This window comes from Pleurodeles waltl, chromosome 9 (assembly GCF_031143425.1).
Source record: "Pleurodeles waltl isolate 20211129_DDA chromosome 9, aPleWal1.hap1.20221129, whole genome shotgun sequence".
Taxonomy (NCBI): Eukaryota; Metazoa; Chordata; class Amphibia; order Caudata; family Salamandridae; genus Pleurodeles; species Pleurodeles waltl.
Genome location: NC_090448.1, coordinates 889,573,204 through 889,594,627, shown reverse-complemented (window position 1 = coordinate 889,594,627; position 21,424 = coordinate 889,573,204). Strand labels below are relative to the sequence as shown.

The following is a 21,424-nucleotide window of genomic DNA, read 5'->3' as shown; positions in this document are numbered from 1 at the left end:
CTTTGGTTATCTGACACCAACAAGGGATGCGATTCTTGAGAGTTCCATGACATTTTACAGGGGAGCAGCGAAAGGTGGCTGGCAGTTGAACATTGTTATTGTCTACTGGAGGAATCCCTGCTCTGTCTGCCAGAATTTCCTCTTTGTGGGGGCCTGCCCGGAAGCAGGTGAAGGTGGCTGCTGCTGCTGATACTGAGGTCTGGTGGAGTGGCTAATGGCTGGGTGTGTCTGGTACCTATATTGCTGAAATCCTCCACAAAATGAAAACTGGCTTCTCCCCCTTACTCGCCGAAAAGGAGTTTTCCTTAACTGGAGAGTGTTAAGTGATCTGGAAGTATCTGTGTCCTATTTTGTAGCCTGGAGGGTATCATCGATGTGTTTCCCAAATAATGCTTCCCCATCATAATCAAAATCTTAGTTTGTATTTCAGGCCAGAAATTAGTGGCTTTAAGCCATACTTGCCATCTTAACAGTGGTGCTCCAACAAATTGTCTAAACCCCATGGCTGCGATATCAAGAGCACAGTCAATGATCTCAGAAGAAGACCGTTGTCCTTCAAGTAATACTTTCTTCATTTCACTCTTCGTGGCTTCTGGCAGCTCCTCCAAATATTGTGAGCTATCCAGCCATAGCTGCCTATCATACCGTCCCAGTATGGCCAACGAGTTTGCCTCTCACACTACAATGGCAGACATTGAAGAAAAACGTTTGCCAATATTATCGAGTCGCCTTTCTTCCTTATCTCATGGTGAAGTTAAAGGGGTAAAAGGGTTTCTGGAGCAGCGTTGCACTGAGTGTGAAATTACAGGGTCCACCTTAGGATGGCCTGTAAGGCATGCCGGAGCATTATCTGTGGCCTTGTACGTTTTGTCTAGCTTAGGCAGAACTGCCGGGACTGTTGCAGGATTGCACATAATCTTTAGCCCTTGGCTCCAGACGTGATGTATGATAGGGAGAGCTCTGATTGTCTTTCTGTAGGGCTCTTTAAGAACATATAGGAAACAATCCTGCTGCGCTGATGGCATCAAAATGTGAGGCCACCCTTTCTAACAAGTTATGAAAACCTCCTATATCCTCCCGGCAGGGGGGGGGGATAACACTGTGGGCTGAACGGGAGACGCAGGTGTAGGGATAATATATTTGTCCCATTCGTCCTGATGGGTGCGGATCTCACCCTCTTCCCCTTCGTCATCTGAAGAAGTTGCGACCTGAGAAGGTATTGTTTGAGGGGAAGTTCTTGGATGAGGCAGAGGACTGACCTGAGGTTGTTGTGGCATTGTAGGTGTCAAAGTAGGCTGATGCCGTTGTATTGATGAGGGTACTGCAGGGAAGCGATCTCTGTAATCCGCTAATATAGCCTGCAGATCAGACACTAATGCAGAGGGGAGACATACCGGCTCCTGTTGTGGCTGAGTTGGTTGGGAATAATATTGTTGGTTGTAATAGGAGTCGTTGTCCAAATACTCCTGACAACTGGGAAGGGCTTCTGGCTATGCCATATAAACCATCTTCATCCGAATCATCGTCATCCAACAAGTGGGACGGTAGTAGATGTGAAACTTTACTAGCAGACGTGATAGATGGCGTTAATGTATGTCTTTTATGTCCCTTTAGGGGTGTCTGCATAGGAGATGACAAAAGAGGCAGTGATGATGATCTCTGTTTCTTTGCAGGTACATTCATGATCGTCAATGATAGATGCAAAGTCGGCGGCAGTTGCGTCGTTAATACGTCATAGGCAGATGGGTCATCGACGGGAGCGTCATCGATGGGTGCATCGCCAAAGGGCTTGTAGTTGACAGTATCTTCGTTGACAGTAGCAGCGTCGACAGTGGCATCATCAACAAGGTGTCCGTCATCAGTAGCGTCGACAGGGTGTCCGTCAGCATCAGCGTCGACGATGGAATGGTTGTCGAGAAGTGCGCGTCGTTGATGGAGAGTGCAGCAGCGATGTTATGGGGCGTACCGTTGACGAAGATGTCAATACCATCGATGATGATTCTACAGACGCTGCCGTCAGTACTGAAATGGTGATGACAGTAGCCGTTGTCGTCGGTGATGTAGGCGACGACCTCGTCGTCAATAGCGCAGACAACGGTTTCTTGAACTTGTGCTTGACCTGCAGAGGTGGTGTTAGGGGCTGAGAATGAGATTCCTTATTAGGTTTTGACAAGGAATCTGTTTTCATTTTTACCAACTTGGCGGTGAGATTTAGAGGAGCCCTCAGATGATTTCGTGAGTGCATTTTTTGGACATTCATTGGTGTTATGTGGGTCATCAATATGAAGCCTCTTCTTCATACAGGTAGCACAAGGTCTAAAGCACACCTTTTTTAGTGCCTCTGACACACGGGTCCGCTTGAAGCAACTACTACAATAAAAGGTTGATGTGAAAGAGTAGTTGTCCAAAAAAAACTCAGAACAGGATTTCTGAGAAAAAAACTGAGCAGAGCTCAGAGGAGTCTCCCTAGCACGATATGCGGTGGAAAATCTGAAGGAATGCAACTCCTCACAAGAGGGTTCTAGAGGGTGGTGTAACCTGATGTATGGATTCTGGAGTTTGATCCTTTTTTACAAAATGACTGTGATATGTTACTAAGCTACAGGCCTAATGTAGGTAATGTATATCTACATTGGAGCATGGCTTTTGTATAACACCGGGGAGTAATATGTCTTTAATGATGTAATATGTACATGGCAAGATGCTGAGTTATGGCAGGGCAATGCACCCTCAACAAGCTCATTGTTATGTGTAACCTTAGGTAATTCGCTGTTGATGTGACATGCCACGCAAAGGGCAAAAGGAGGTAACTTTCTGTTTGTTACTGTTAGGTCCTGTAAAGGTCCAGAGGCCAGATCCCCCACTTCTCTGACGTTGGTTGAGCATCCAACAAGCTTGTTATTGAAATCACTCAGCACAATCCCACAGGCAAACGCATTCACAACCTTCTCACACATCCAACACCAACAACACCATATATGCCTCACCCTTCAGAAACCACAACCAATGCATAAAATGTTCCATAAATATCATGTTCATTAGTGCACATGTTTTGCGAATTCATTCTGCACACATCAGGACACCATCACAATAAATTAAATATAGTCATTTCTCATCACAGAAACCTGAGTGAAATCCACCTCACCATGCATTTGTGACACCAGCTTTCCTACGTGTTATATTATACAATTAAACACCTAAAACTGAAGAAGGTCTTTCCTGCATCAATACATTCTTCTGGCTTTGCACAGTCCAAGGACTCTCAACCCTCAATGCCATGACGCTCCTCACCTGCCAGTTCTGCCTATCAAACATGTAGAGAGCCACCATACACCAAAAATACAGTAATCTTGAGAACTAATAAAACATTCAACAGGGAGAATATTTAGGGTTGGGAGTATCTTGCACACTTTGCAGAAGAACAATGAAGTGAAATAACAGCACAATTACATGAGATTATGCAAAATTATGTGATTAGCATGACCCTGCATTTAGCACTATTTTCTTAGCACAAAATGCACCTTTACATCTAAAATGGACCCAATAAAGCATTTTGTGCTAAGAAAATAGCACTAAACCAACAGAACAGAAACAGCAGCAGCTCGTGCTCTGTTCTTGTGCGTTTGTATTAGGCATTTTACCCCAAATTACTCTAAATTATGTAAGCAGGCACAAACACATACGTTTCAGTCATTTTGCATTACAGAAGTAACATAAAATTACTAAAATACACTGATTACTCAAGGATGAATACAATTTTGACCAGGCATTGAAATAATTCAAACACCATTGCTTCTGTTTTTTACTTTAACAATGTCTTTCTCTGTTATATTATCCTATTCAGACAATCTACTATCAAAGATAAACCCTCTTCAACCATTATGGGCACTCACAAACTTGACCGAAATGCCATGCAGACCCTTAATTGGCAGTCCTTAACATCACTGAACTTACCCATGACTTTGCAAGCACTTTCATGTCCAACATTAGCCATCAATCCACCATGGAAAACTTAAAGTCACCAAACAACATCAGTCCTTCAAGTAGAGTTCTATCAATCATTTAATCAAAGTCTTTTTACCCTGGCAGCCCTCAGTCATCTATTATTTTGATGATTTCAACTATTCACTACAACTCGTCACCACTTGACACAATGCAATGTAAAACCAAAGTGCTCTGTTTCAAAATTGAATAATTAAGTTGAAAACTGTAGGCGGCATGCACAGAAACATACAAAAAAGTGATGGGTGGATTGCTTGAAATAATTTCAGCCACTAGGAATTATGCACGGCTGCAACGCAGTCCATCGTTTTTTTGCCCACCTAACCACCTCTGTTTCAACAGAGTAATATGAAAATAAGTCTTGACCCTGCTCAAATAGTTATAGTGCAGCCCAAAATGCCAGGCCAAGTCCTCCCAGAATTGGACCACAAGCCTCCTAGACCAGTTTTGACATGGTTGGGCCCCTTCAGTTTTATGTAGTTTGGTTCCAGTTGCACATTGAATATGGAAGCCATGTCTGGGCATACCCGCCATGCTTAGGTCTTCACATTGAAGTATACAAAAAAGTGATAGGTGAAGTGCTTCGATTAAACTCAGTCACTTGTAATAACTCAGGCCACGTAACAGTCCATCATTATTTTGTAGACCACGCCACCTCAGTTTGGAGCCAGCCATATGAAAATCAGTCTTGATCTTGCTCCAGTAGGAACAATCCAGATCGAACTGCCAGAACTCCAAAACTACACTCTATGCTGCACATTCTCAATCAATAAAGCCTCAAACAGAAGGAGTAAAGTTTACCAAAGGTTCCCATAAACACTACACCAGATCTTACTATGACACATTCTAAATTGACTAATTTTTAAATGAAAAACGTGGCAGACTTAGGCCCTATATTGATAATGCCAAGCAAGCATGTACTGCAAATCCAATTCTGCCACACAGCACATAGAAATGTGTCTAATAAATTAATGAACTTGGGAACATCCACCATACACTCAAATTCCTTCATGTAAGAAGACATCTCCTCATCCATAGCTATTAACTCTGTTTATGGAGAGCAGACACAGTTATACAATGTTTATGGAAAGCACTCAGCACTTATTAACATAATCAAAGTTTCTTGTGCACAAGGCAACTTTTAAGATGCAGTCAAATTAGGATAGATTTTCCCAATTGTGAAAAAAGGTAACCTAAGCCGGATGGTTTTGCAAACTACCATTTATGACATATTTTACCTTTGTCAGAAAAATAATCGAAAGATCATTTTCAGTCAGCAAAAACAAATCAATACCCTCTTCCTCCTGCACAAAGCAATCTTGCTTCAGACTATTATGAAATATGAGGACAACAACCAACCCAAACTTCACTGGCACTCTACTACTTTTTACTGACAGCAAGTACCACTGTGTCTTGGTCTTCCTAAATCATCAAGCTTTGATCTCGTCAGCCATCACACATTATAAAACAATATGTCTTCACTAATGGACTTCAACACGTCTATGCTAGGATGACTATCGCTTACCTCCAGGAATATTTAATCTCCTACCCCTCAAGTTCAACTAGATGAACTCTTGCAGATCTCAGGGGTACCAGAGACATTTCAAGCCCTCAAAGAAATTAACCTTCCTCTTGTTATATTCAACCTACACATTGTAGTGATCAAAATCCTACCCTTTGATGCATCAAAATAAACCCTTTTCTTCAAGGCAGACAACTTTACACAATCACCTTCTTAATCAGTGACATCAACTGACTGAAAGACTGCCTTACCATCATCCAAGGCTCAATGCTGAGTATCTATCAGAAAGTAAGGTGCCTCAAGATAGAGTTAATTCTTAACACCAAAACAATTAAACACATCCACATCTAAGAATGGGTTGATGGCGCAAACCTAATTAATGAGCCAAGCTTGCTTGTATTCATCCACCATAACTGGGTTTTAGGAACACGCCTTGCTAAAACTGTTCCTCAAGACTTACCTTCCAGAGGTAGACTTCAGAAAAGCTGTTAAAGTCATGGTACCTTGTTCACACTCATTGTCACTGGATTGTGTGAAACATCTGAATAACCCACTTTCATACGTGGGAATTTGGGGTGTATCTAAGCTGCAATGAATGTCTCATTTGTAGGTCCAACATTGTTGGTGTGTGCACTGATCAAGTAAAATTTCTATGCATAATTAGGGAAACTGAGCATTCATTCTTACTTATAACCTTCTGGGCTTGTCACTGCACATTGGAGGAAGAAGTGTATGACTGTGATTGATTTTACATTGGTAAGTAATGGAAGCAGTTTGCGAGCCTGGAAGGGCAGATATGTGTTTGAATGCTGTATGTTTCACTGTGAAGGTAACCCAGCACTTGGTAGTAGCCAGGGAAGACTGGTAAAAGAGAACCTGATGTTCCTAGTGGGGCCTGGTTTCCTTCTATTTTTCACGATGGCTCAGATAAACTAGTGAAAGCATCAAATTGTGGAGTTACTTAATTAGAAACAGTAATCCTGGAGCATTCCCTAGTCTTGGTAATTTACACCACCAATGGTCAATATACACAGGGTCAAATAGTTCCTGGAATTCTACACAGCACTATAGGGATTAACTCTAAGATAAAGCATATTCTACACTGCTAGCAACTTCTTAGTTTATATAGATAAAGGTTTAATTTGGCTACAGCAATATGCTCTGCCCCTGGATGAAGGAGGTAAGCAAAGACCAAGATGCTAGTACTCCCCCGGATGGGAGTAGGTATCATCTGTCTACTTGTTAAAACATTAAAGAAGAAATGCCTTTTAAACCTGCCAGAGTTATATTTGGGTCCTAGGCATCAGGTTTATTTTCTATCTGCACTTTGTTAAAATAGTCTCATGCAATAGCCACTGTTCTGTGTGCTGTAACAACACACCACATGAATTGATATGCTGGTTGATACCTCTGTATTGCTCCTACAAATGACATGGAAGACTGAACCCACTTACCTGAATGTCCTTACAATTGCATGAATAAATGTAGTTAAATCATCTTGAGGCCATCCCTTCTGGGGAAGTTTAAATTTGAATAAAATCTAATTGGATTTCTCTGAATGCCCACTGACCACTTTTTAAAGTACTAGTATAATAGGAGCTAATCTAAAACCCAAATGCCCAGGGAATCAATTGGAGATCATTCTAGTGAAAATATATTTGAAGCCATTTTGCTCTTAAGTGGGATTTCATCAATTGGCTGACCTTTCTGAAGGTCTATTCAGGATGTGCAAACAACTTTCTCTAAAGCAAAGTTTATGATATTTGGAGATTGAAAGTTGGGAACGGCAAGTGGATGTTGGAGAGGATTTGTAGATTAGATACAAATTCTGCATCCTATTACCTTAGTAAAGTCAAACTCAAGAGGAGCTGTAATTGCAAATATTCTTCTGAATCTTGATAATTGTTGCTTGATTGTGGATTCTCCTGCATGTGGAACTCACATTCATGGTTTACTCAAGGCTCTGATTGAATTTGTCGCTGTGAGCAGTAACCATTTTGCTCTGTGCCACGAATTTAGAATCTTATGGCCACTCAATATTTTGAGGAGAACTTAGGGTCTGTGGACTCAATGAATATCCTCTGGGAGGCCCTTAAAACTGAACTCAGGGGCCACGCGCAAGACTTGATTGGCGGGAAAAAAAGGAGTGCAATTTACAAGCAATTGACCTCAAGCGGGAGATCACGGCTCTCGAGGCCTGCTGTGAGGCAGACGGGGATGGGGAGGGCGACCTTCGGCACCAGCAACGACTCAAGCACTATGAGCTGCGTGCCTTGGCCGAACAACATGCGTGGTCATATGCGTTGGCGGCCCAGCGTCGCCTCTATGTGTGGGTGACAAAGCCAATAAACTGTTGGCTTTGTTGGACAAGAGGGACAAGGAACGCTCATGGGTTGGGGCGGTAGAGTCTAGGGGCGGCAGCCTCTGGGAGACGAATGAGTCCATAGTGGAGGCATTCGCAGCATACTACGAGGAGGTGTATACCGCGGTGACTCGGATGACGGAGGAGGATTGCGTGGACCTCCTACAGGGCATACAGCTTCAAGGGCTCTCAGCTGAGGAAAGGGAAGTGTTGGATGCTGAGCTGACAGTGGAGGAGGTTACCGCGGCTCTGGGGGGGCTGCAGTCGGGTAAAGCGGCAGGTCCGAACAGACTCCCGGTGGAGTTGATTAATGCGTGGGAAGCAAGATAACACGCCATATGTTGGCCATGTTTCTGGAGGCAAGGAAGGCAGGGGCGCTACCGCTAGATTCGCGGACCACAACTATCGTAGTGATCCTGAAGAAGGGTAAACCCCCTGAGAAATGTGCCTCCTACAGGCCCATCTCCCTTCTAAATACAGAGATCAAGGTCCTGGCAAAGGTCCTGGCTACTAGATTGCACACGATTATTACTAAGCTCATTCATCCGGACCAATCGGGCTTCATACCATTCAGATCGATGCGCTTGAATTTGCGGAGACTTTACGGGGTCTTACACATGATGGACCATTGGACGGAGGGGCAGGCGGCGCGTCTGTCCCTCAATGCAAAAATGACATTCAACAGTGTGGAATGGCCTTGTATTTTTGTGGTCCTTAAAAGGTTTCGTGTAGGCCCATGATTCCTGGCCTGGATCAGGCTGTTATACAGTGAACCGGTGGCCTGAGCGCGGGTCAATGCAACATTGTCACGACCCTTCGCCCTACATAGGGGCAGAAGACAGGGTTGTCCGCTCTCTCCAATCTTATCTGCGTTAGCGCTTCAGCCCTTGGCGGAATGGATTAGGCAGGACCCCCTGATTAGGGGCATTGACTCGGGAGCAACATGGGAGGAGCGTATTGCCCTATAAGCAGATGATATTCTGCTGTATGTCACCCATCCCCGATGGTCGGTCTGCAGGATCCAGCAGATCTTTCGCATATTCGGGGATCACTCTGGCTATCAGATCAATTGGGCCAAGTCGTTGGTGTTCCCTCTGGCTAGAGACCCACCTGCCCCCCCCCCAGGGTGTGATGTGTTGATCTCCACAGGAAACTTCAAATACCTGGGGATATATGTGACAAGGGATCAGGAGCGCTTCCTCAGCGAGAATCTGCAGCCCCTGCTTGACAGATTTCGAGGGGACGTGGCACGATGGAGAGTTCTGCCCCTTTCTCTTATGGGTAGAGCGGTCATTTACAAGATCATGACACTGCCGCGTCTGTTATACGTCTTTCAGAATACCCCCTCCAAGATTCCGGCTGAGGTGTTCCACCGTCTCGATCGGGACATCAGATCGCTACTCTGGGAGGGTGGCTGCTCTCGGGTGGCACTGCAGAAATTGGAACTTGGGGTGTATGAGGGTGGACTGGCGATTCCGGATCCTCTTCGTTATTACTGGGTGACGCAGTTGGTGACGGTCAATGACTGGGCCTTTGCTGACCAGGAGGACCCAGCATTCCGGGTGGACAGGCAGACGATGGGTAGAGGGGGATATGAGCGGGCGTTATATGCCGGTGCACACTGCATCCGTGGTGAGGGCGTGGTGCGATGCCTCCCGCTTCCTTGGGTGGGGAACTACTTTGTCGGCCAGGACTCCCCTGTGGTGTAGCGATCTGTTGGGGGACTTAAAGACCCTTGGAGGGTTCCGCGGGTTGTCTCTTCTGGGGATTGAACATCTGGAAGACGTCTGGAGAGGTCAGGCAATGGTGATGTTCAAAGACCTGAAGCGGGAATACGTCATGGCTGGAACTGAGCAGTTTAGATATCTGCAACTGCGGCATGCGCTGGGTCGCTAAATCCTGGTGGGGGAACAGCTGCCAGAGGCGGCCCCCCCTAGAGGACCGCCTTCAGATGGAGCCCCTGGTTCTCGTTACTGTATAAGAAATTATTAAACAATTTCCCGGACACAATGGCCACCATGCGCACCAAATGGGAGGAGGACATGGGTGCACTGAATGATGAGGTCTGGGGGGAGGGAAGACAGTGTCCCAGAGTGATGGCGATCAAGGCGCGAATCCAATTGATCCAGATAAGGATTTTACATAGGGCATATTGCTCTAGGGTGGTATTGCACAAGATGGGCAGGGCACAGACCACACCGTGCCTGCGGCTGTGTGGGTTGGAGGTCACCTTCTATCATATTCTATGGACCTGCCCTGTGATAAAGACCTATTGGGAGGGGGCTCACTGGGGTGGCGGCTCGGGTGTTGGGGAGGGAGGTCCCACTGGACCCTAGGCTGCTCTTGCTGAATGTCACAGGGAAGGAACAATGGTCGTAACAGCACGCACTGTGGCTGGCCATTGCAGCGATAATAGCCAAACGCAACATTGCATGAACATGGGGTATTGCATCTCTGCCCAATATACATGACTCGGAGACGGACCAGGACTGGTGCTGCAGTGCTCAAAAAGTAATATATGAGAGCGGGGGCTGCCCCAAGAAGTGGGAGAAAATCTGGGGCGGGTGGGGAGTCTATAGATCCACAGGATGACTCTGGGTGGGTTGTGTGCAGGTGGGAGGCGGTTTGGACCTCGACAGCACCGGACTGTCAGACTGGGGTGGTCGCTTGATCAATGTGTGTACCCTTGCAACTTGATATTTACAGAGACTGGTCTCTGGGTGGCAGCTAATCAATGGGCAGTTTATTGTCGTTTGCACTATTGTACGATGGCTGTTTTGTTGTTCAATAAAAAGTTTTTTTTTTAAACTTAGAATCTTAAATTATGAACAAACTGAACATTTTCCTATAGGAATCAGTGTGAAACTTTTACATTCAGACCCTTTAAAAATCTCCGCTTGCCTGCTAATATAAATATAATTAGGAAAAGATTTGTTATTGCGTTGATTTACCACGTAAATTGTTATGTATAGTGTCACAGGCCAAATTCAGATTTGGGTTTGTATGGCGAGCCTCAAGATCATTATGCAAGCAGTTCACATAATAATATAATTTCAGTAGCTATTAAAATCAAGAAAATTAATTCCATCTTGGTTGGATAGTGAATGCTGTACAAGACTCTTATTGTGGAAAAACTCTGCACATACCAGCACTTATGAAATGAGAATAATTTGGCAGACTTTAAAAAAACTGATTTGGTTTTAAAAAGTTCCTTAGACTACATAGCAAGAAGAAATCAGGCAGGAATGACAAACAGTGGATAAAGTAATTAGATCTAATGGACAAATGATGGTTTTAGTTACTCATGGCTAGAAGAAGTGCTTTTCTTCAGACAGTACTAGATCTTAATGATCGTGTTTACTTTGTACAATTCCTCTGAAGATTCATATGGAGCAGAGGTAAAATTCAAAATAAATTACAAGTTTGAGTAAACTATCCGAACATTTAAGTAACTTCAGAAATTAGTAGAACCCCCTTGTCTTGAAGTATTCAGACAGCCAAAATAAAACTAGCTTGGTGGACTATGTTTTGTTAGCCCTATTTAAAAGTTATTAGACCTGGTCAGCTCCCATGATCTTGGAAGGGATTACATTTTAAATCAATTTTCAAAAACAGAAATAGATCTGATCCTGCAACAATTTGCTTGATTTCCCTTTGGATGTAGGAGGCCATGTTTTTTGCAAACCATATGCTCTATCATTTGAATAACTAGATAATGCAAAACAAGTTAATATCTTTGAAGACAGAGGTTCCATGCCCACTCTAGTACTATACATCATGCGTTTGATTTATGGTATTTAGCCCGGAGGTCCACAAAAGCAAGCAAGGGAAATGCTACATAGAATTCCAGGAACTATTACCCCAGTGGATGTGGACCATTGGTGGTGTAACTATATGGAATTCCCCGGGATTACTATTTGTAATTAAGCAATTTCACAATTTTATGCGGTCACTAGTTTATCTGAGCCGTCCTGGAAATTTGTCAGGACCCATCCTTATTACGAATGTTCTCAAGCAGGGATGTATGCAGTCACTGCTGTTTTTTAAATTGTTTTTACATGATCTTCCCTACACTTTGAGCTATATTAGTAGCTCTCCTCCCAGAGATGAGTCAGCACCTTTGACAGTACTATTACACATGTTTATTTACTCATCTTTAATAGGACCAAAATAGGGTTATAACAGTTGGATCTCTTATTTCAGTATGGTAGTACTAGCACACTGAATATAAGTGAACCAAAAAAGCAATCCCTTATTTGCCTGGTACCTAGTTCATGGGTGGGAAGAAATTCGAAACATTTCAGAAATATAAATACTGAGTTGTAACTTTTTCAAGCTCTCTTTTGTTGAAGTCACACAGGGATGTTATGTCAAGTAATGCATTAGCACCACTCAGAGTTTTGATAACACATAACATACTATGTTGGTGACTTTCAATCACTGCATAGTGAAAACCCTTCAATGATAAAATCTTTCCATTGCTATTTATGGTCATCCGGTGATTACTTTACATTCATTCAAATTATAATTCTGATAAACGTGAGGGGAAATTGGTAAAAAAAAGCTTTTTGTCATCTCCTTGTACTGTTGTGTAGAGTTGGGATTACAATTACTTACCATCACAGCAAAGGTGCAGTACATTTTAGTTTTTCTAGGATCTGTCCAGTATTGTAGTAACTACTGATAGAGGAGTGTTGTTAGGCCTGATAGCCTTAGGGTGGTCACCCCCCAACTTTTTGCCTGAATCCCTCCACTTTTCTGACACTGTTTTGCTGGTTTTAGGACTCTGTGCACTTTATCACTGCTTACCAGTGAAAAAGTGCATATGCTCTCTCCCTTAAACATGGTAACATTGGTTCATTCCCAATTGGCATATTTAATTTACTTGTAAGTCCCTAGTAAAATGCTCTACATGTGCCCAAGGCCTGTAAATTGAATGCTACTAGTTGGCCTGCAGCACTGGTTGTGCCACTCATATAAGTAGCCCCTTTATCATGTCTCAAGGCCTGCCATTGCAAGGCCTGTGTGTGCAGTTAAAAGTACTTGCCAAGCCCTAGAATCCCCTTTTTCCATATATAAGTCACCCATAATGTAAGCCCTGGGTAACCCATAGGACAGGGTGCTATGTAGGTAAAAGGCAGGGCATGTAAATGTATGCTTTATACGTCCTGGTGGTGGAAAACCCCTACATTTGTTTTCCACTGTTAGGCCTGCTCCTTTCACATGATAGCATTAAGACTATCCCCATACACTGTTTGAGTGGGTAGATTCTGATCAGAAAGGGGTAACCAGGCCATATTTAGAATGGCTACAATGGTAATAGAAAATCCTGCTTATTGGTGAGGCTGGATTTTATATTACTATTTCAGAAATGTCACTTTTAGAAAGTGAGCATTTCCTCTACATTTAAAATCCAACTGTGCCTTACAGCCTGCGTCCAATCAACCTCCGGGCTGGGTTAGTTGACAGCTCCCCTGTGCATTTCACCCAGACAACCACAAAGACAGGACACTCAGTCACACCTGCACTCATCTGCATATTGAATAAGTCTTCTTGGGCTGGAAGTGTGGAGGGCCTGACACTTAGATTACAAAGGCTAGTGGCCTGCCCTCACACAATGGACTGCCAAACCCCCTACTGGGCCCTGGCAGACAGACCTGTACTGAAAGGGGGACTTGTGCACTTCAAAACCACTCTTTGAAGTCTCTCCCACTTCAAAGGCATTTTTGGGTATATAAACAGGGTCCCTGTCCCCACCAACTCAGACACTTCTGAACCTGAACCTGCAACCTGTCAAGAAAGTTCCTGATCCCATGCTCTGAAAACTTTTGCTATGGATGCAAATCGGTTTACCAGTCTTTCCAAAAAGGAGCAGGGATTCTGATAAAGATGAAATAATTAAGAATTGTGAATGTATGACTAGGAGTCGGAATCAAATGTCACACATTTTACAACTTTGTCTATTAGAAATCCAAATAGGTTATCTGAGTCTCTTGGTTTAATGCCAGTTCTAACCAGACAATTAGAGCATGCACAGAATTTTTTGTTACTTTGAATATGCCTCTGGCAGTACTGTAACTGGCTTCATAATTGAAGAATATTGCAAGGAGCAGTAAATAGATAACTATGACAGATCTTTGCACAAAGCTGAATTTCGATTGATGGTTGTTGTTTTTTGTATTTTATGTTTTTTAGAGTATGGTTATATATACTGTAGTACAATACAATTGGGTTAGATATAAAATTATTTGGTTCATGAGAATGTGGCTACAATTTTATTTAATGAAAATGGACAGACCCATAAAAAAATAAGCAAGTTATTTTCTGGTGCCACTATAAGCTATTTAGCTTTATAATTTACCTGCAAATTGCAGTCTGGTAATGGCATCATAAATCATAGCATGTAAGACAGATACTTGCCTACAATAGCCATTGAAAGCAATCCTAACCTATATCTTTCTTGGTCAGACATGGCTCCAACAATCAAGTTCTTTGCATCAACCATATTTCGACCCTAAAATTGGAAGCTGGAAATTCAGTATTGTGGTGTTAGGGTAACATTTCAACCGATGACTCCTACTTGATATACCACCCTTCCATGCATTAAGGACTTCACCCATTATACATCATCAGTTCTGGAACACCTAAACCAAAAAAACAGCCAGTAGTAATGGCAAGAGCAGCAGCGGGCTCACTGCAAATTCAACTCACACAGCACTTCTGAAGCGACAGAGTAGAATGTATTAATCCGCAGCTCCCAGGAACTCAGCAGAGCTCTATGAACAGATCCATATAGGTATGTGCAAGCCTAGCAGCACCTCTGACGATTGAACTCTCAACAACTGTGCAGAATTAAATGTAAATCAGCTATAAGTCACCAGGCAAGCAAAAGATGTGTTTCCAAAATAATATATTTGCTCAAGGTCAAAATGTGGATGATTTTGAAGGACAGAGGTAGGAAAAACTAATTTAGAAATAACAGTAGAAACTTGGTGTGGACCATTTTGTTCTTTTGCAAAAATATTTTGACGAAAGTGACTCCCCATAAAAAAAAAACATTTTTGATACCAAACTTTGTTTCACCAATTAACTGGGAGGAATGTTATTTCAGTTAACTGTTCTGCTCAAAAGATAATTAAACCATGCATTTGTAGAGCACAGCTGCCAATCTCATGGCTAATTAGTTTTTTGTGCGACAAACAGTGCTTCGATGTACCATCACAGGTCAGAGCAAGTCATGGAAAAGAAACATGGTTGTTGGGGCTTTGGACGGATTGAGAAATACAAGGAATGGTGTCTGAACTTGTGGGCGGTATTCCAATATATACCAGGCACTGTGTCACTCCAAGCTATGTAGTAGAGAGTGGAGAGAACGTTTCCAATTAACACAGAAAACAGGTATTAACACCATGCTATATGTGTAACTGTAGCTTAATGTGTGACCCCAGGCGTAATGAAGAGTATATTTACATCATTAAGGTAATTATTGGAGGACTGAGGGATGGTAACTCAGACCTTTTCACAAAACCTTTAATGTGTGTTTCCAAATGTTTTAATGACAAACGGTTTTCTACTCACCCTGGTGGCACTTGTGGTTGGAATCTTCAGAAGACAAATCATTAGTCTTAAGCTGGAGTCCAAAGAGCACTGTGAAAATATATAATTAATGAAGGCAGATCAATATTAAAAGAAGCGCATGCAAAGATAAATGTAGTTTGACAACTGAATTTCTGCATGAGAAGGCTTAAACAAAAAATCTATGATGTGAGAATGCATAAAGTTTCTGATGCATCAACAGGATTACACAGTGAAATTTTCCAATGGCATCTTACACGTGCATCACAATAAAACCCAAAGTATACATTTAGTCAATATTTACACCAAAGAGCAAGTGGCCCAGCCTTATAGACAAGGCACACTATCAGCAGAGGAACAGCAACACCAGGTGGCTCTCAGACAATGCAGCAGAGGTCTTTAAAAAGCAACTTTTACATTATGCAGTTAGTGACATACGACGGAGACATACAACGAGGAAACTGAACTGGGCTCCCTAGTTATGTAGCAATGTAGCTCAGTGGATGAGATTGAACCGTAACAGTCAGTGCCTTAAAGATGCACCACAGCATATGAAGTAGAACCACAACTGAAAGATGGATCACAGCATATGAGATAGAACCACAATTGATAGAGTATGAGCATAGCTTCAGGAAGAAGCTGAATGCTTTAAAAGCACAATTCTGTTGTAGCTGAAGAATATTGAAATATTGGATGTATAATGCAGAATAGCATGGTGTATTTAGTCCAGTTGATATCATAGTCAAGAGATCAGGATGCAATGGGAAGGGTGGGACGTGTAACTTGTACAGTGCTTGTTTTACACCTTAACATAGCATATAGTTCAAATTTGCAGTAGAGGCAGATAGTCATTTCCTGAGAAGAATGGACGAGGCCAGGTACCAATGGAAGGTTCCCAGTCTGTCCCAGGGGTCGTCATCAATGTGACAAACAGGGCGAGGCTGGCCTGGAGCCCCCATCAATGCAGAAAAACAATGAATCCTAAACAGTAATGTACTAGTGATTCTTACCTATGGGGCACAGCAGAGCAGGCTGATGAATAACATTCATTGGGTACCCAAGAAGAGTGATTTTGAGGAGGAGAAGAGTCACAACCAAAGAGTGCATCACAGCAGAGAAATATGAAACTCAGCACTAGGGAGTCTTATGAAGAGTAGCACATAGAAGAAAACTGAAAGCTACTATTAGAGGTTCATAAAGTGACAGTTTTCATAGACAACATCATTACACCAAGCTACCAGGTACATTAACTCATCAATATTCTCTGAGTGTACTGCCATTAAACTTAGCAAGTCTGAATTCAGAAAGACCTAGCATGCTACAACCTTTCCTACACCCACAACCTGTATGAATGCACACACACCATCAAATATTATTTGCCTAAATAAAAGCAGAAAAGTGAGCAAATGTCTGCAATGATTATCTCTATTCACTATGGTGGTGATCTCTTTCACAAGCCCCATACCAACTGATATTAGTCACTTCAAGCACACATCTTCATTGGTGTGCACAATCTCAAGCTCACTGCATTAGCAATCTAAGCTTTAACCATCAATGGTTTACACAATCTCAAACACACTGCATTAGTCCATCCACCCTCAATGGTGTGCACAACATCAAACGCACGGGAATTAGCCTTTCCAAGCATACACCCTTAATTGTATGCACTATCTCAAGTCCACTGACATTAGCACGACCAAGCACACACCGTCAATGGGCGAAACAATCTCAAACCCACTGGAATTAGACCCTCCAAGCATGCACCCTCAATGTTAGGCACAATGTAAAACTCACTGCAGTTGCCTCTCCAACCATACACCCTCAGGGGTGTGCACAATTCCATAGACAATGGAATCAGACCCTCTAATCATACATACTCAGTAGTGTATACAATCTCAAACTCACTGCAGGTGCTCCTCCAGCATACACACTCGAGGGTGTGCACAATCTCAAACTCACTGGAATTAGCCCCTCCAACAATGATGTGTACAATCTCACATTTACTGGAATTAGCACCTCCAATCATACATCCTCAATGGTATGAACAATCTCACACCAACTAGCATTAGTGCCTCCAAGAATACACGCTTAATTGTGTGAACAATCTCAAATCTACTGGGTAGAACCCCTGAGAGCATACACCCTCAATAGTGTGCACAATCACAAACCCACTGGGTATAACCCTCCAAGCACTCACCTTCAAATGTTGTGCTAAGAGGCTCCCTTGAAAACTAAAAGTTATAACAATGCCAATTGCTGACCTCCAAGATCACGAGCGGTGGATCAACATCAGGTTAGCAGAACGAAAAGTATAGTGTGCGTTCATGAAAAAAACTTGGAATTATTTCCCAACATCGCCTCCTTACATCAGGACCATGAGAACTACATTATTCATCTCAACATTTTTATCTCCTCTATAACTAAATGATGTCATCACTTTAGTCTTATGTATTATTTTCATACTTCAAATATTCACCCCTAAGGCAGAACATAAAATATGAAACTAGATGAGAGTTACAAACCAGATGAAAAAGAGCATCAGCAGCATATAAAGGTTCCCTACATGTTTCTGAAAGCTAAATAATTTTGAATAGTCCATATTTAAAGAAAAAGGTAACTCAAGTGCTTAGACCCAAATACCTCATGGAGTGACCTCTGACATGGCGACATCTAACAAAGGGACCTGTAACAGACGAAGAGACCTCAATCTCCAAAGACTAGTAAAGTAAAATGATCCCAGGTAGACTAGAGCACTCATACAATTGTAGCTAGACTTTTTGTAGTAGGCAAAGGGTCTTTAAGCAGACCCTTTGCTGTAATGGCAGCAAGCACAGGGTTTTTTGCATTTCCAACACACGGTCAAACGTTTTGAAATGTGTAGTTCTCAGCACAACATCATTTTGGATCTTCTAGAAAGGGAACTAAAAGCAGCCCTGGCAAATTTCGTCAGACTGGCCCTCATACTGCATGTTGTAAGTGAGTGCATTGAGTGGGCAAGCTTGGACTTCCACCAAAGAACGTTTTGAAACAAATCCAAGCTATGATGTGTATTACAATACATTTTTCATTACAGAACCTTGTCCAATCATTGAATGGATGGATTGAGATTGGAGACACGGCTTCATGGCTTAATAACTTCACTTCTGCATTAAAACTTTTCATTTTAGCTTGTGTATTAAAACATCACTCTCTCCAAATACTACAGCCGCTATTCTTGTTGGTTTGGTTTTTGGCAGTTTTATTTAGCACAAACTTGACCTGAAGCTATTGAAGAGCTTTACATGAGCAGCAGTTACATTACATAGGGACACATTAATTTTTGTGGCACAGTGAGATTAAGTGATATGCCCAGAAACACAGGATGTTGAGCAGTTGCAGAGACTCAAACCTGGTTTCCCAGTTCCAAAGTTGACAGCTGTGGCTATAGTCCCACATCCTGTGCATACCCCAAATGTATTTAACACAGTGCACTGATTTAGCACATTGAACAGTTAATCATAAAGCACTAAGCTTTGATCTAAAACAGGAGAGAGAAAGAGATAACCATGTAGTGGCTGAAATGTTCAATAAGAACAAGGAAAACTTTCATCAATCCGGCTTCCATTTAACCACATTGTGAGATCCTAGGTTATTACTTTTTCACACTGCCTTCTTTCCTTTCATCAAGATATGAGAACACCTTGAAATACATCAGTTTGGGTAGTATGATGAAAAAAAGCAAAGGATTACCCCTTTTACAGTAACACTGTAGGCCACGTATAGGGGCAAAAGACAAATGGCTTTACTCTTGGTTCACTGATAGCATTGTTCTCAGAAATACACTGTTTTGAATTATGAAGAGTATTTTTTAGTACTTGACTCTCTGACCTAAGCAACATCAGACTCCTCATCCTTCTTCCCATAATGCCATGAAGGACAATGCTGCTCCCGGTGACCCTGAAGGAGTCTGAGTAGATTAAGGTCAAAATGAGAAAGATTTGATAAATACAAGTTGAAATGTCACTTTCAAGAGTTGCAAAATAGTCTTTGAATAAGAAACGGACAATTAATGCTTGATTTTTCAAAGTACCTGGTGTGTGTCAAAAATTACATGCACGAGGATCACAGAGGAGGAGATGTGTGGAAAAAGATAGGGTGTGAGTCGGATTTTCACACACACAGAGGATGCATTGTTTCTTTTCCCGCAACACGGGACTAACATCATTCGATCCCGGTTCTATGCATGGAAATCCTGGGCATGTGGGGCAAAGTCACAGGCTTGCGTCGTTCCAGTAGCATGTTACATCGAATTTTCTGTTGCACAGCAGGAGCTGTGTCGATTCTCCATCCGAGAAGTCGTGCTGCGTTGTTCCAGCTTGGCTGTACGTCGATCCAGTGGGCTGTGCAGCAAATTTCCAGTTGCAACGGAAGCACTGCATCGATCTTCACTCCGGAAGTTGGGCTGCGTCGTTCCGGTTCAGCTGTGCACCGATTTTCTCATCACGGTGCAGGCTGAGCGTCGTTTCCAGCACCCTGTGCATCGAATTTTCAGCACATAAGGATTTCTTTGCAGAATGTGAGGTCGTTTTGGTCCCGAGATTTCAGCAACAGGAGTCAAGCTCAATCCAAGCCCTTGGAGAGCACTTCTCAGCAGAGCCAGAGGCCAGCAAGGCAGCAGGGCAACAGCAAGGCAGCAGTCCTTTACAGCAAAGCAGCCCAGGTGAGTGCTTTGGGGAGCCAGGCAGCTTCTCTTGGCAGGTTGCAGGTCCTGGTTCAGAGCTCTTTCCTAGGAAGTATCTTGTCAAGAAGTGTCTGAGTTGGTAGGGTCAGGGACCCAGTTTATATACCCAAATTTGCCTTTGAAGTGGGGGAGACTTCAAAGAGTGGCTTAGAAGTGCACAAGGTCCCCTTTCAGTTCCATCCTGTCTGCCAGGGTCCCAGTAGGGGGGTTGGCAGTCCATTGTGTGAGGGCAGACCACTGTCCTTTGACATGTAAGTGTCAGGACCTCCACCCTCGCAGCCCAGGAAGACCCATTCAGTATGCAGATATGGGCTAGTGTGATTGAGCATCCTGTGTTTGGGGTTGTCTGAGTGAAATGCACAAGGGAGCTGTCAACTAACCCAGCCAGAAGTGGACTGAAAGGCACAGAAGGATTTAAGTGCAGAGAAATGCTCACTTTTTAAAAGTGGCATTTCTAAAATAGTAATATTAGATCCAACTTCACCAGTCAGCAGGAATGTAAAACATATTTAGGAGTTTTACACTACCAGGACATATAAACTACACAGGTACATGTCCTGCTTTTTACCTAGATAGCCCCCTGCCCTTCGGGTTACCTAGAGCCTACCTTAGGGGTGACTTATATTTAGAAAAAAAGGGGAGTTTAAGGCTTGGCAAGTACTTTTAAATGCCAAGTCGAATTGGCAGTGAGGCCTTGCAGTGGCAGGCATGAGGCATGGTTATGGGGCTACTTATGTGGGTGGCACAATCAGTGCTGCAGGCCCACTAGTACCATTTAATATACAGGACCTGGGCACATGTAGTGGACTTTACTGGGGACTTACAAGTAAATTAAATAAGCCAATTGGGTATGAGCCAATTTCACCATGTTTTCAGGGAGAGAGCATATGCACTTTAGCACTGGTTAGCAGTGGTAAAGTGTGCAATCCTAAAACCAGCAAAAACAGTGTCAAAAAGTAGAGGGAGGCAGGCAAAAAGTTAGGGGTGACCACTCTAAGGCTGTCAGGTCTAACAGGGAGTAAATCAGTTTTCAGTGTGGGAATACAAGGAACACTCCCAAATATTTCCCCATGGGAGAAATGGAGATGCAAATTCACTTTAGCAAGACATTTCCGCATGCACAATATGCAGAATGTTTACACCTATAAGTGCTCCTGGGAAATAGCAACAGCTGCAGGTTACCAGGAGTAAGCCTGAAATTCTTAGAAAATGAGAAGAAAAACTGAAATGTAGTTAAAACATA

The 21,424-nt window shown here is 42.9% G+C and overlaps 1 protein-coding gene across 1 annotated transcript in view; it reads right to left on the bottom strand.

The window, feature by feature from the left end:
* The window catches only part of UNC79 (unc-79 homolog, NALCN channel complex subunit), a 770,017-nt gene that overhangs the window by 223,351 nt on the left and 525,242 nt on the right, over positions 1 to 21,424 (bottom strand). The window contains exon 42 of the mRNA XM_069208227.1: positions 15,465 to 15,533. Coding sequence (XP_069064328.1) covers positions 15,465 to 15,533 — 69 coding nt within the window. The remainder of the gene's footprint in view (positions 1 to 15,464; positions 15,534 to 21,424) is intronic.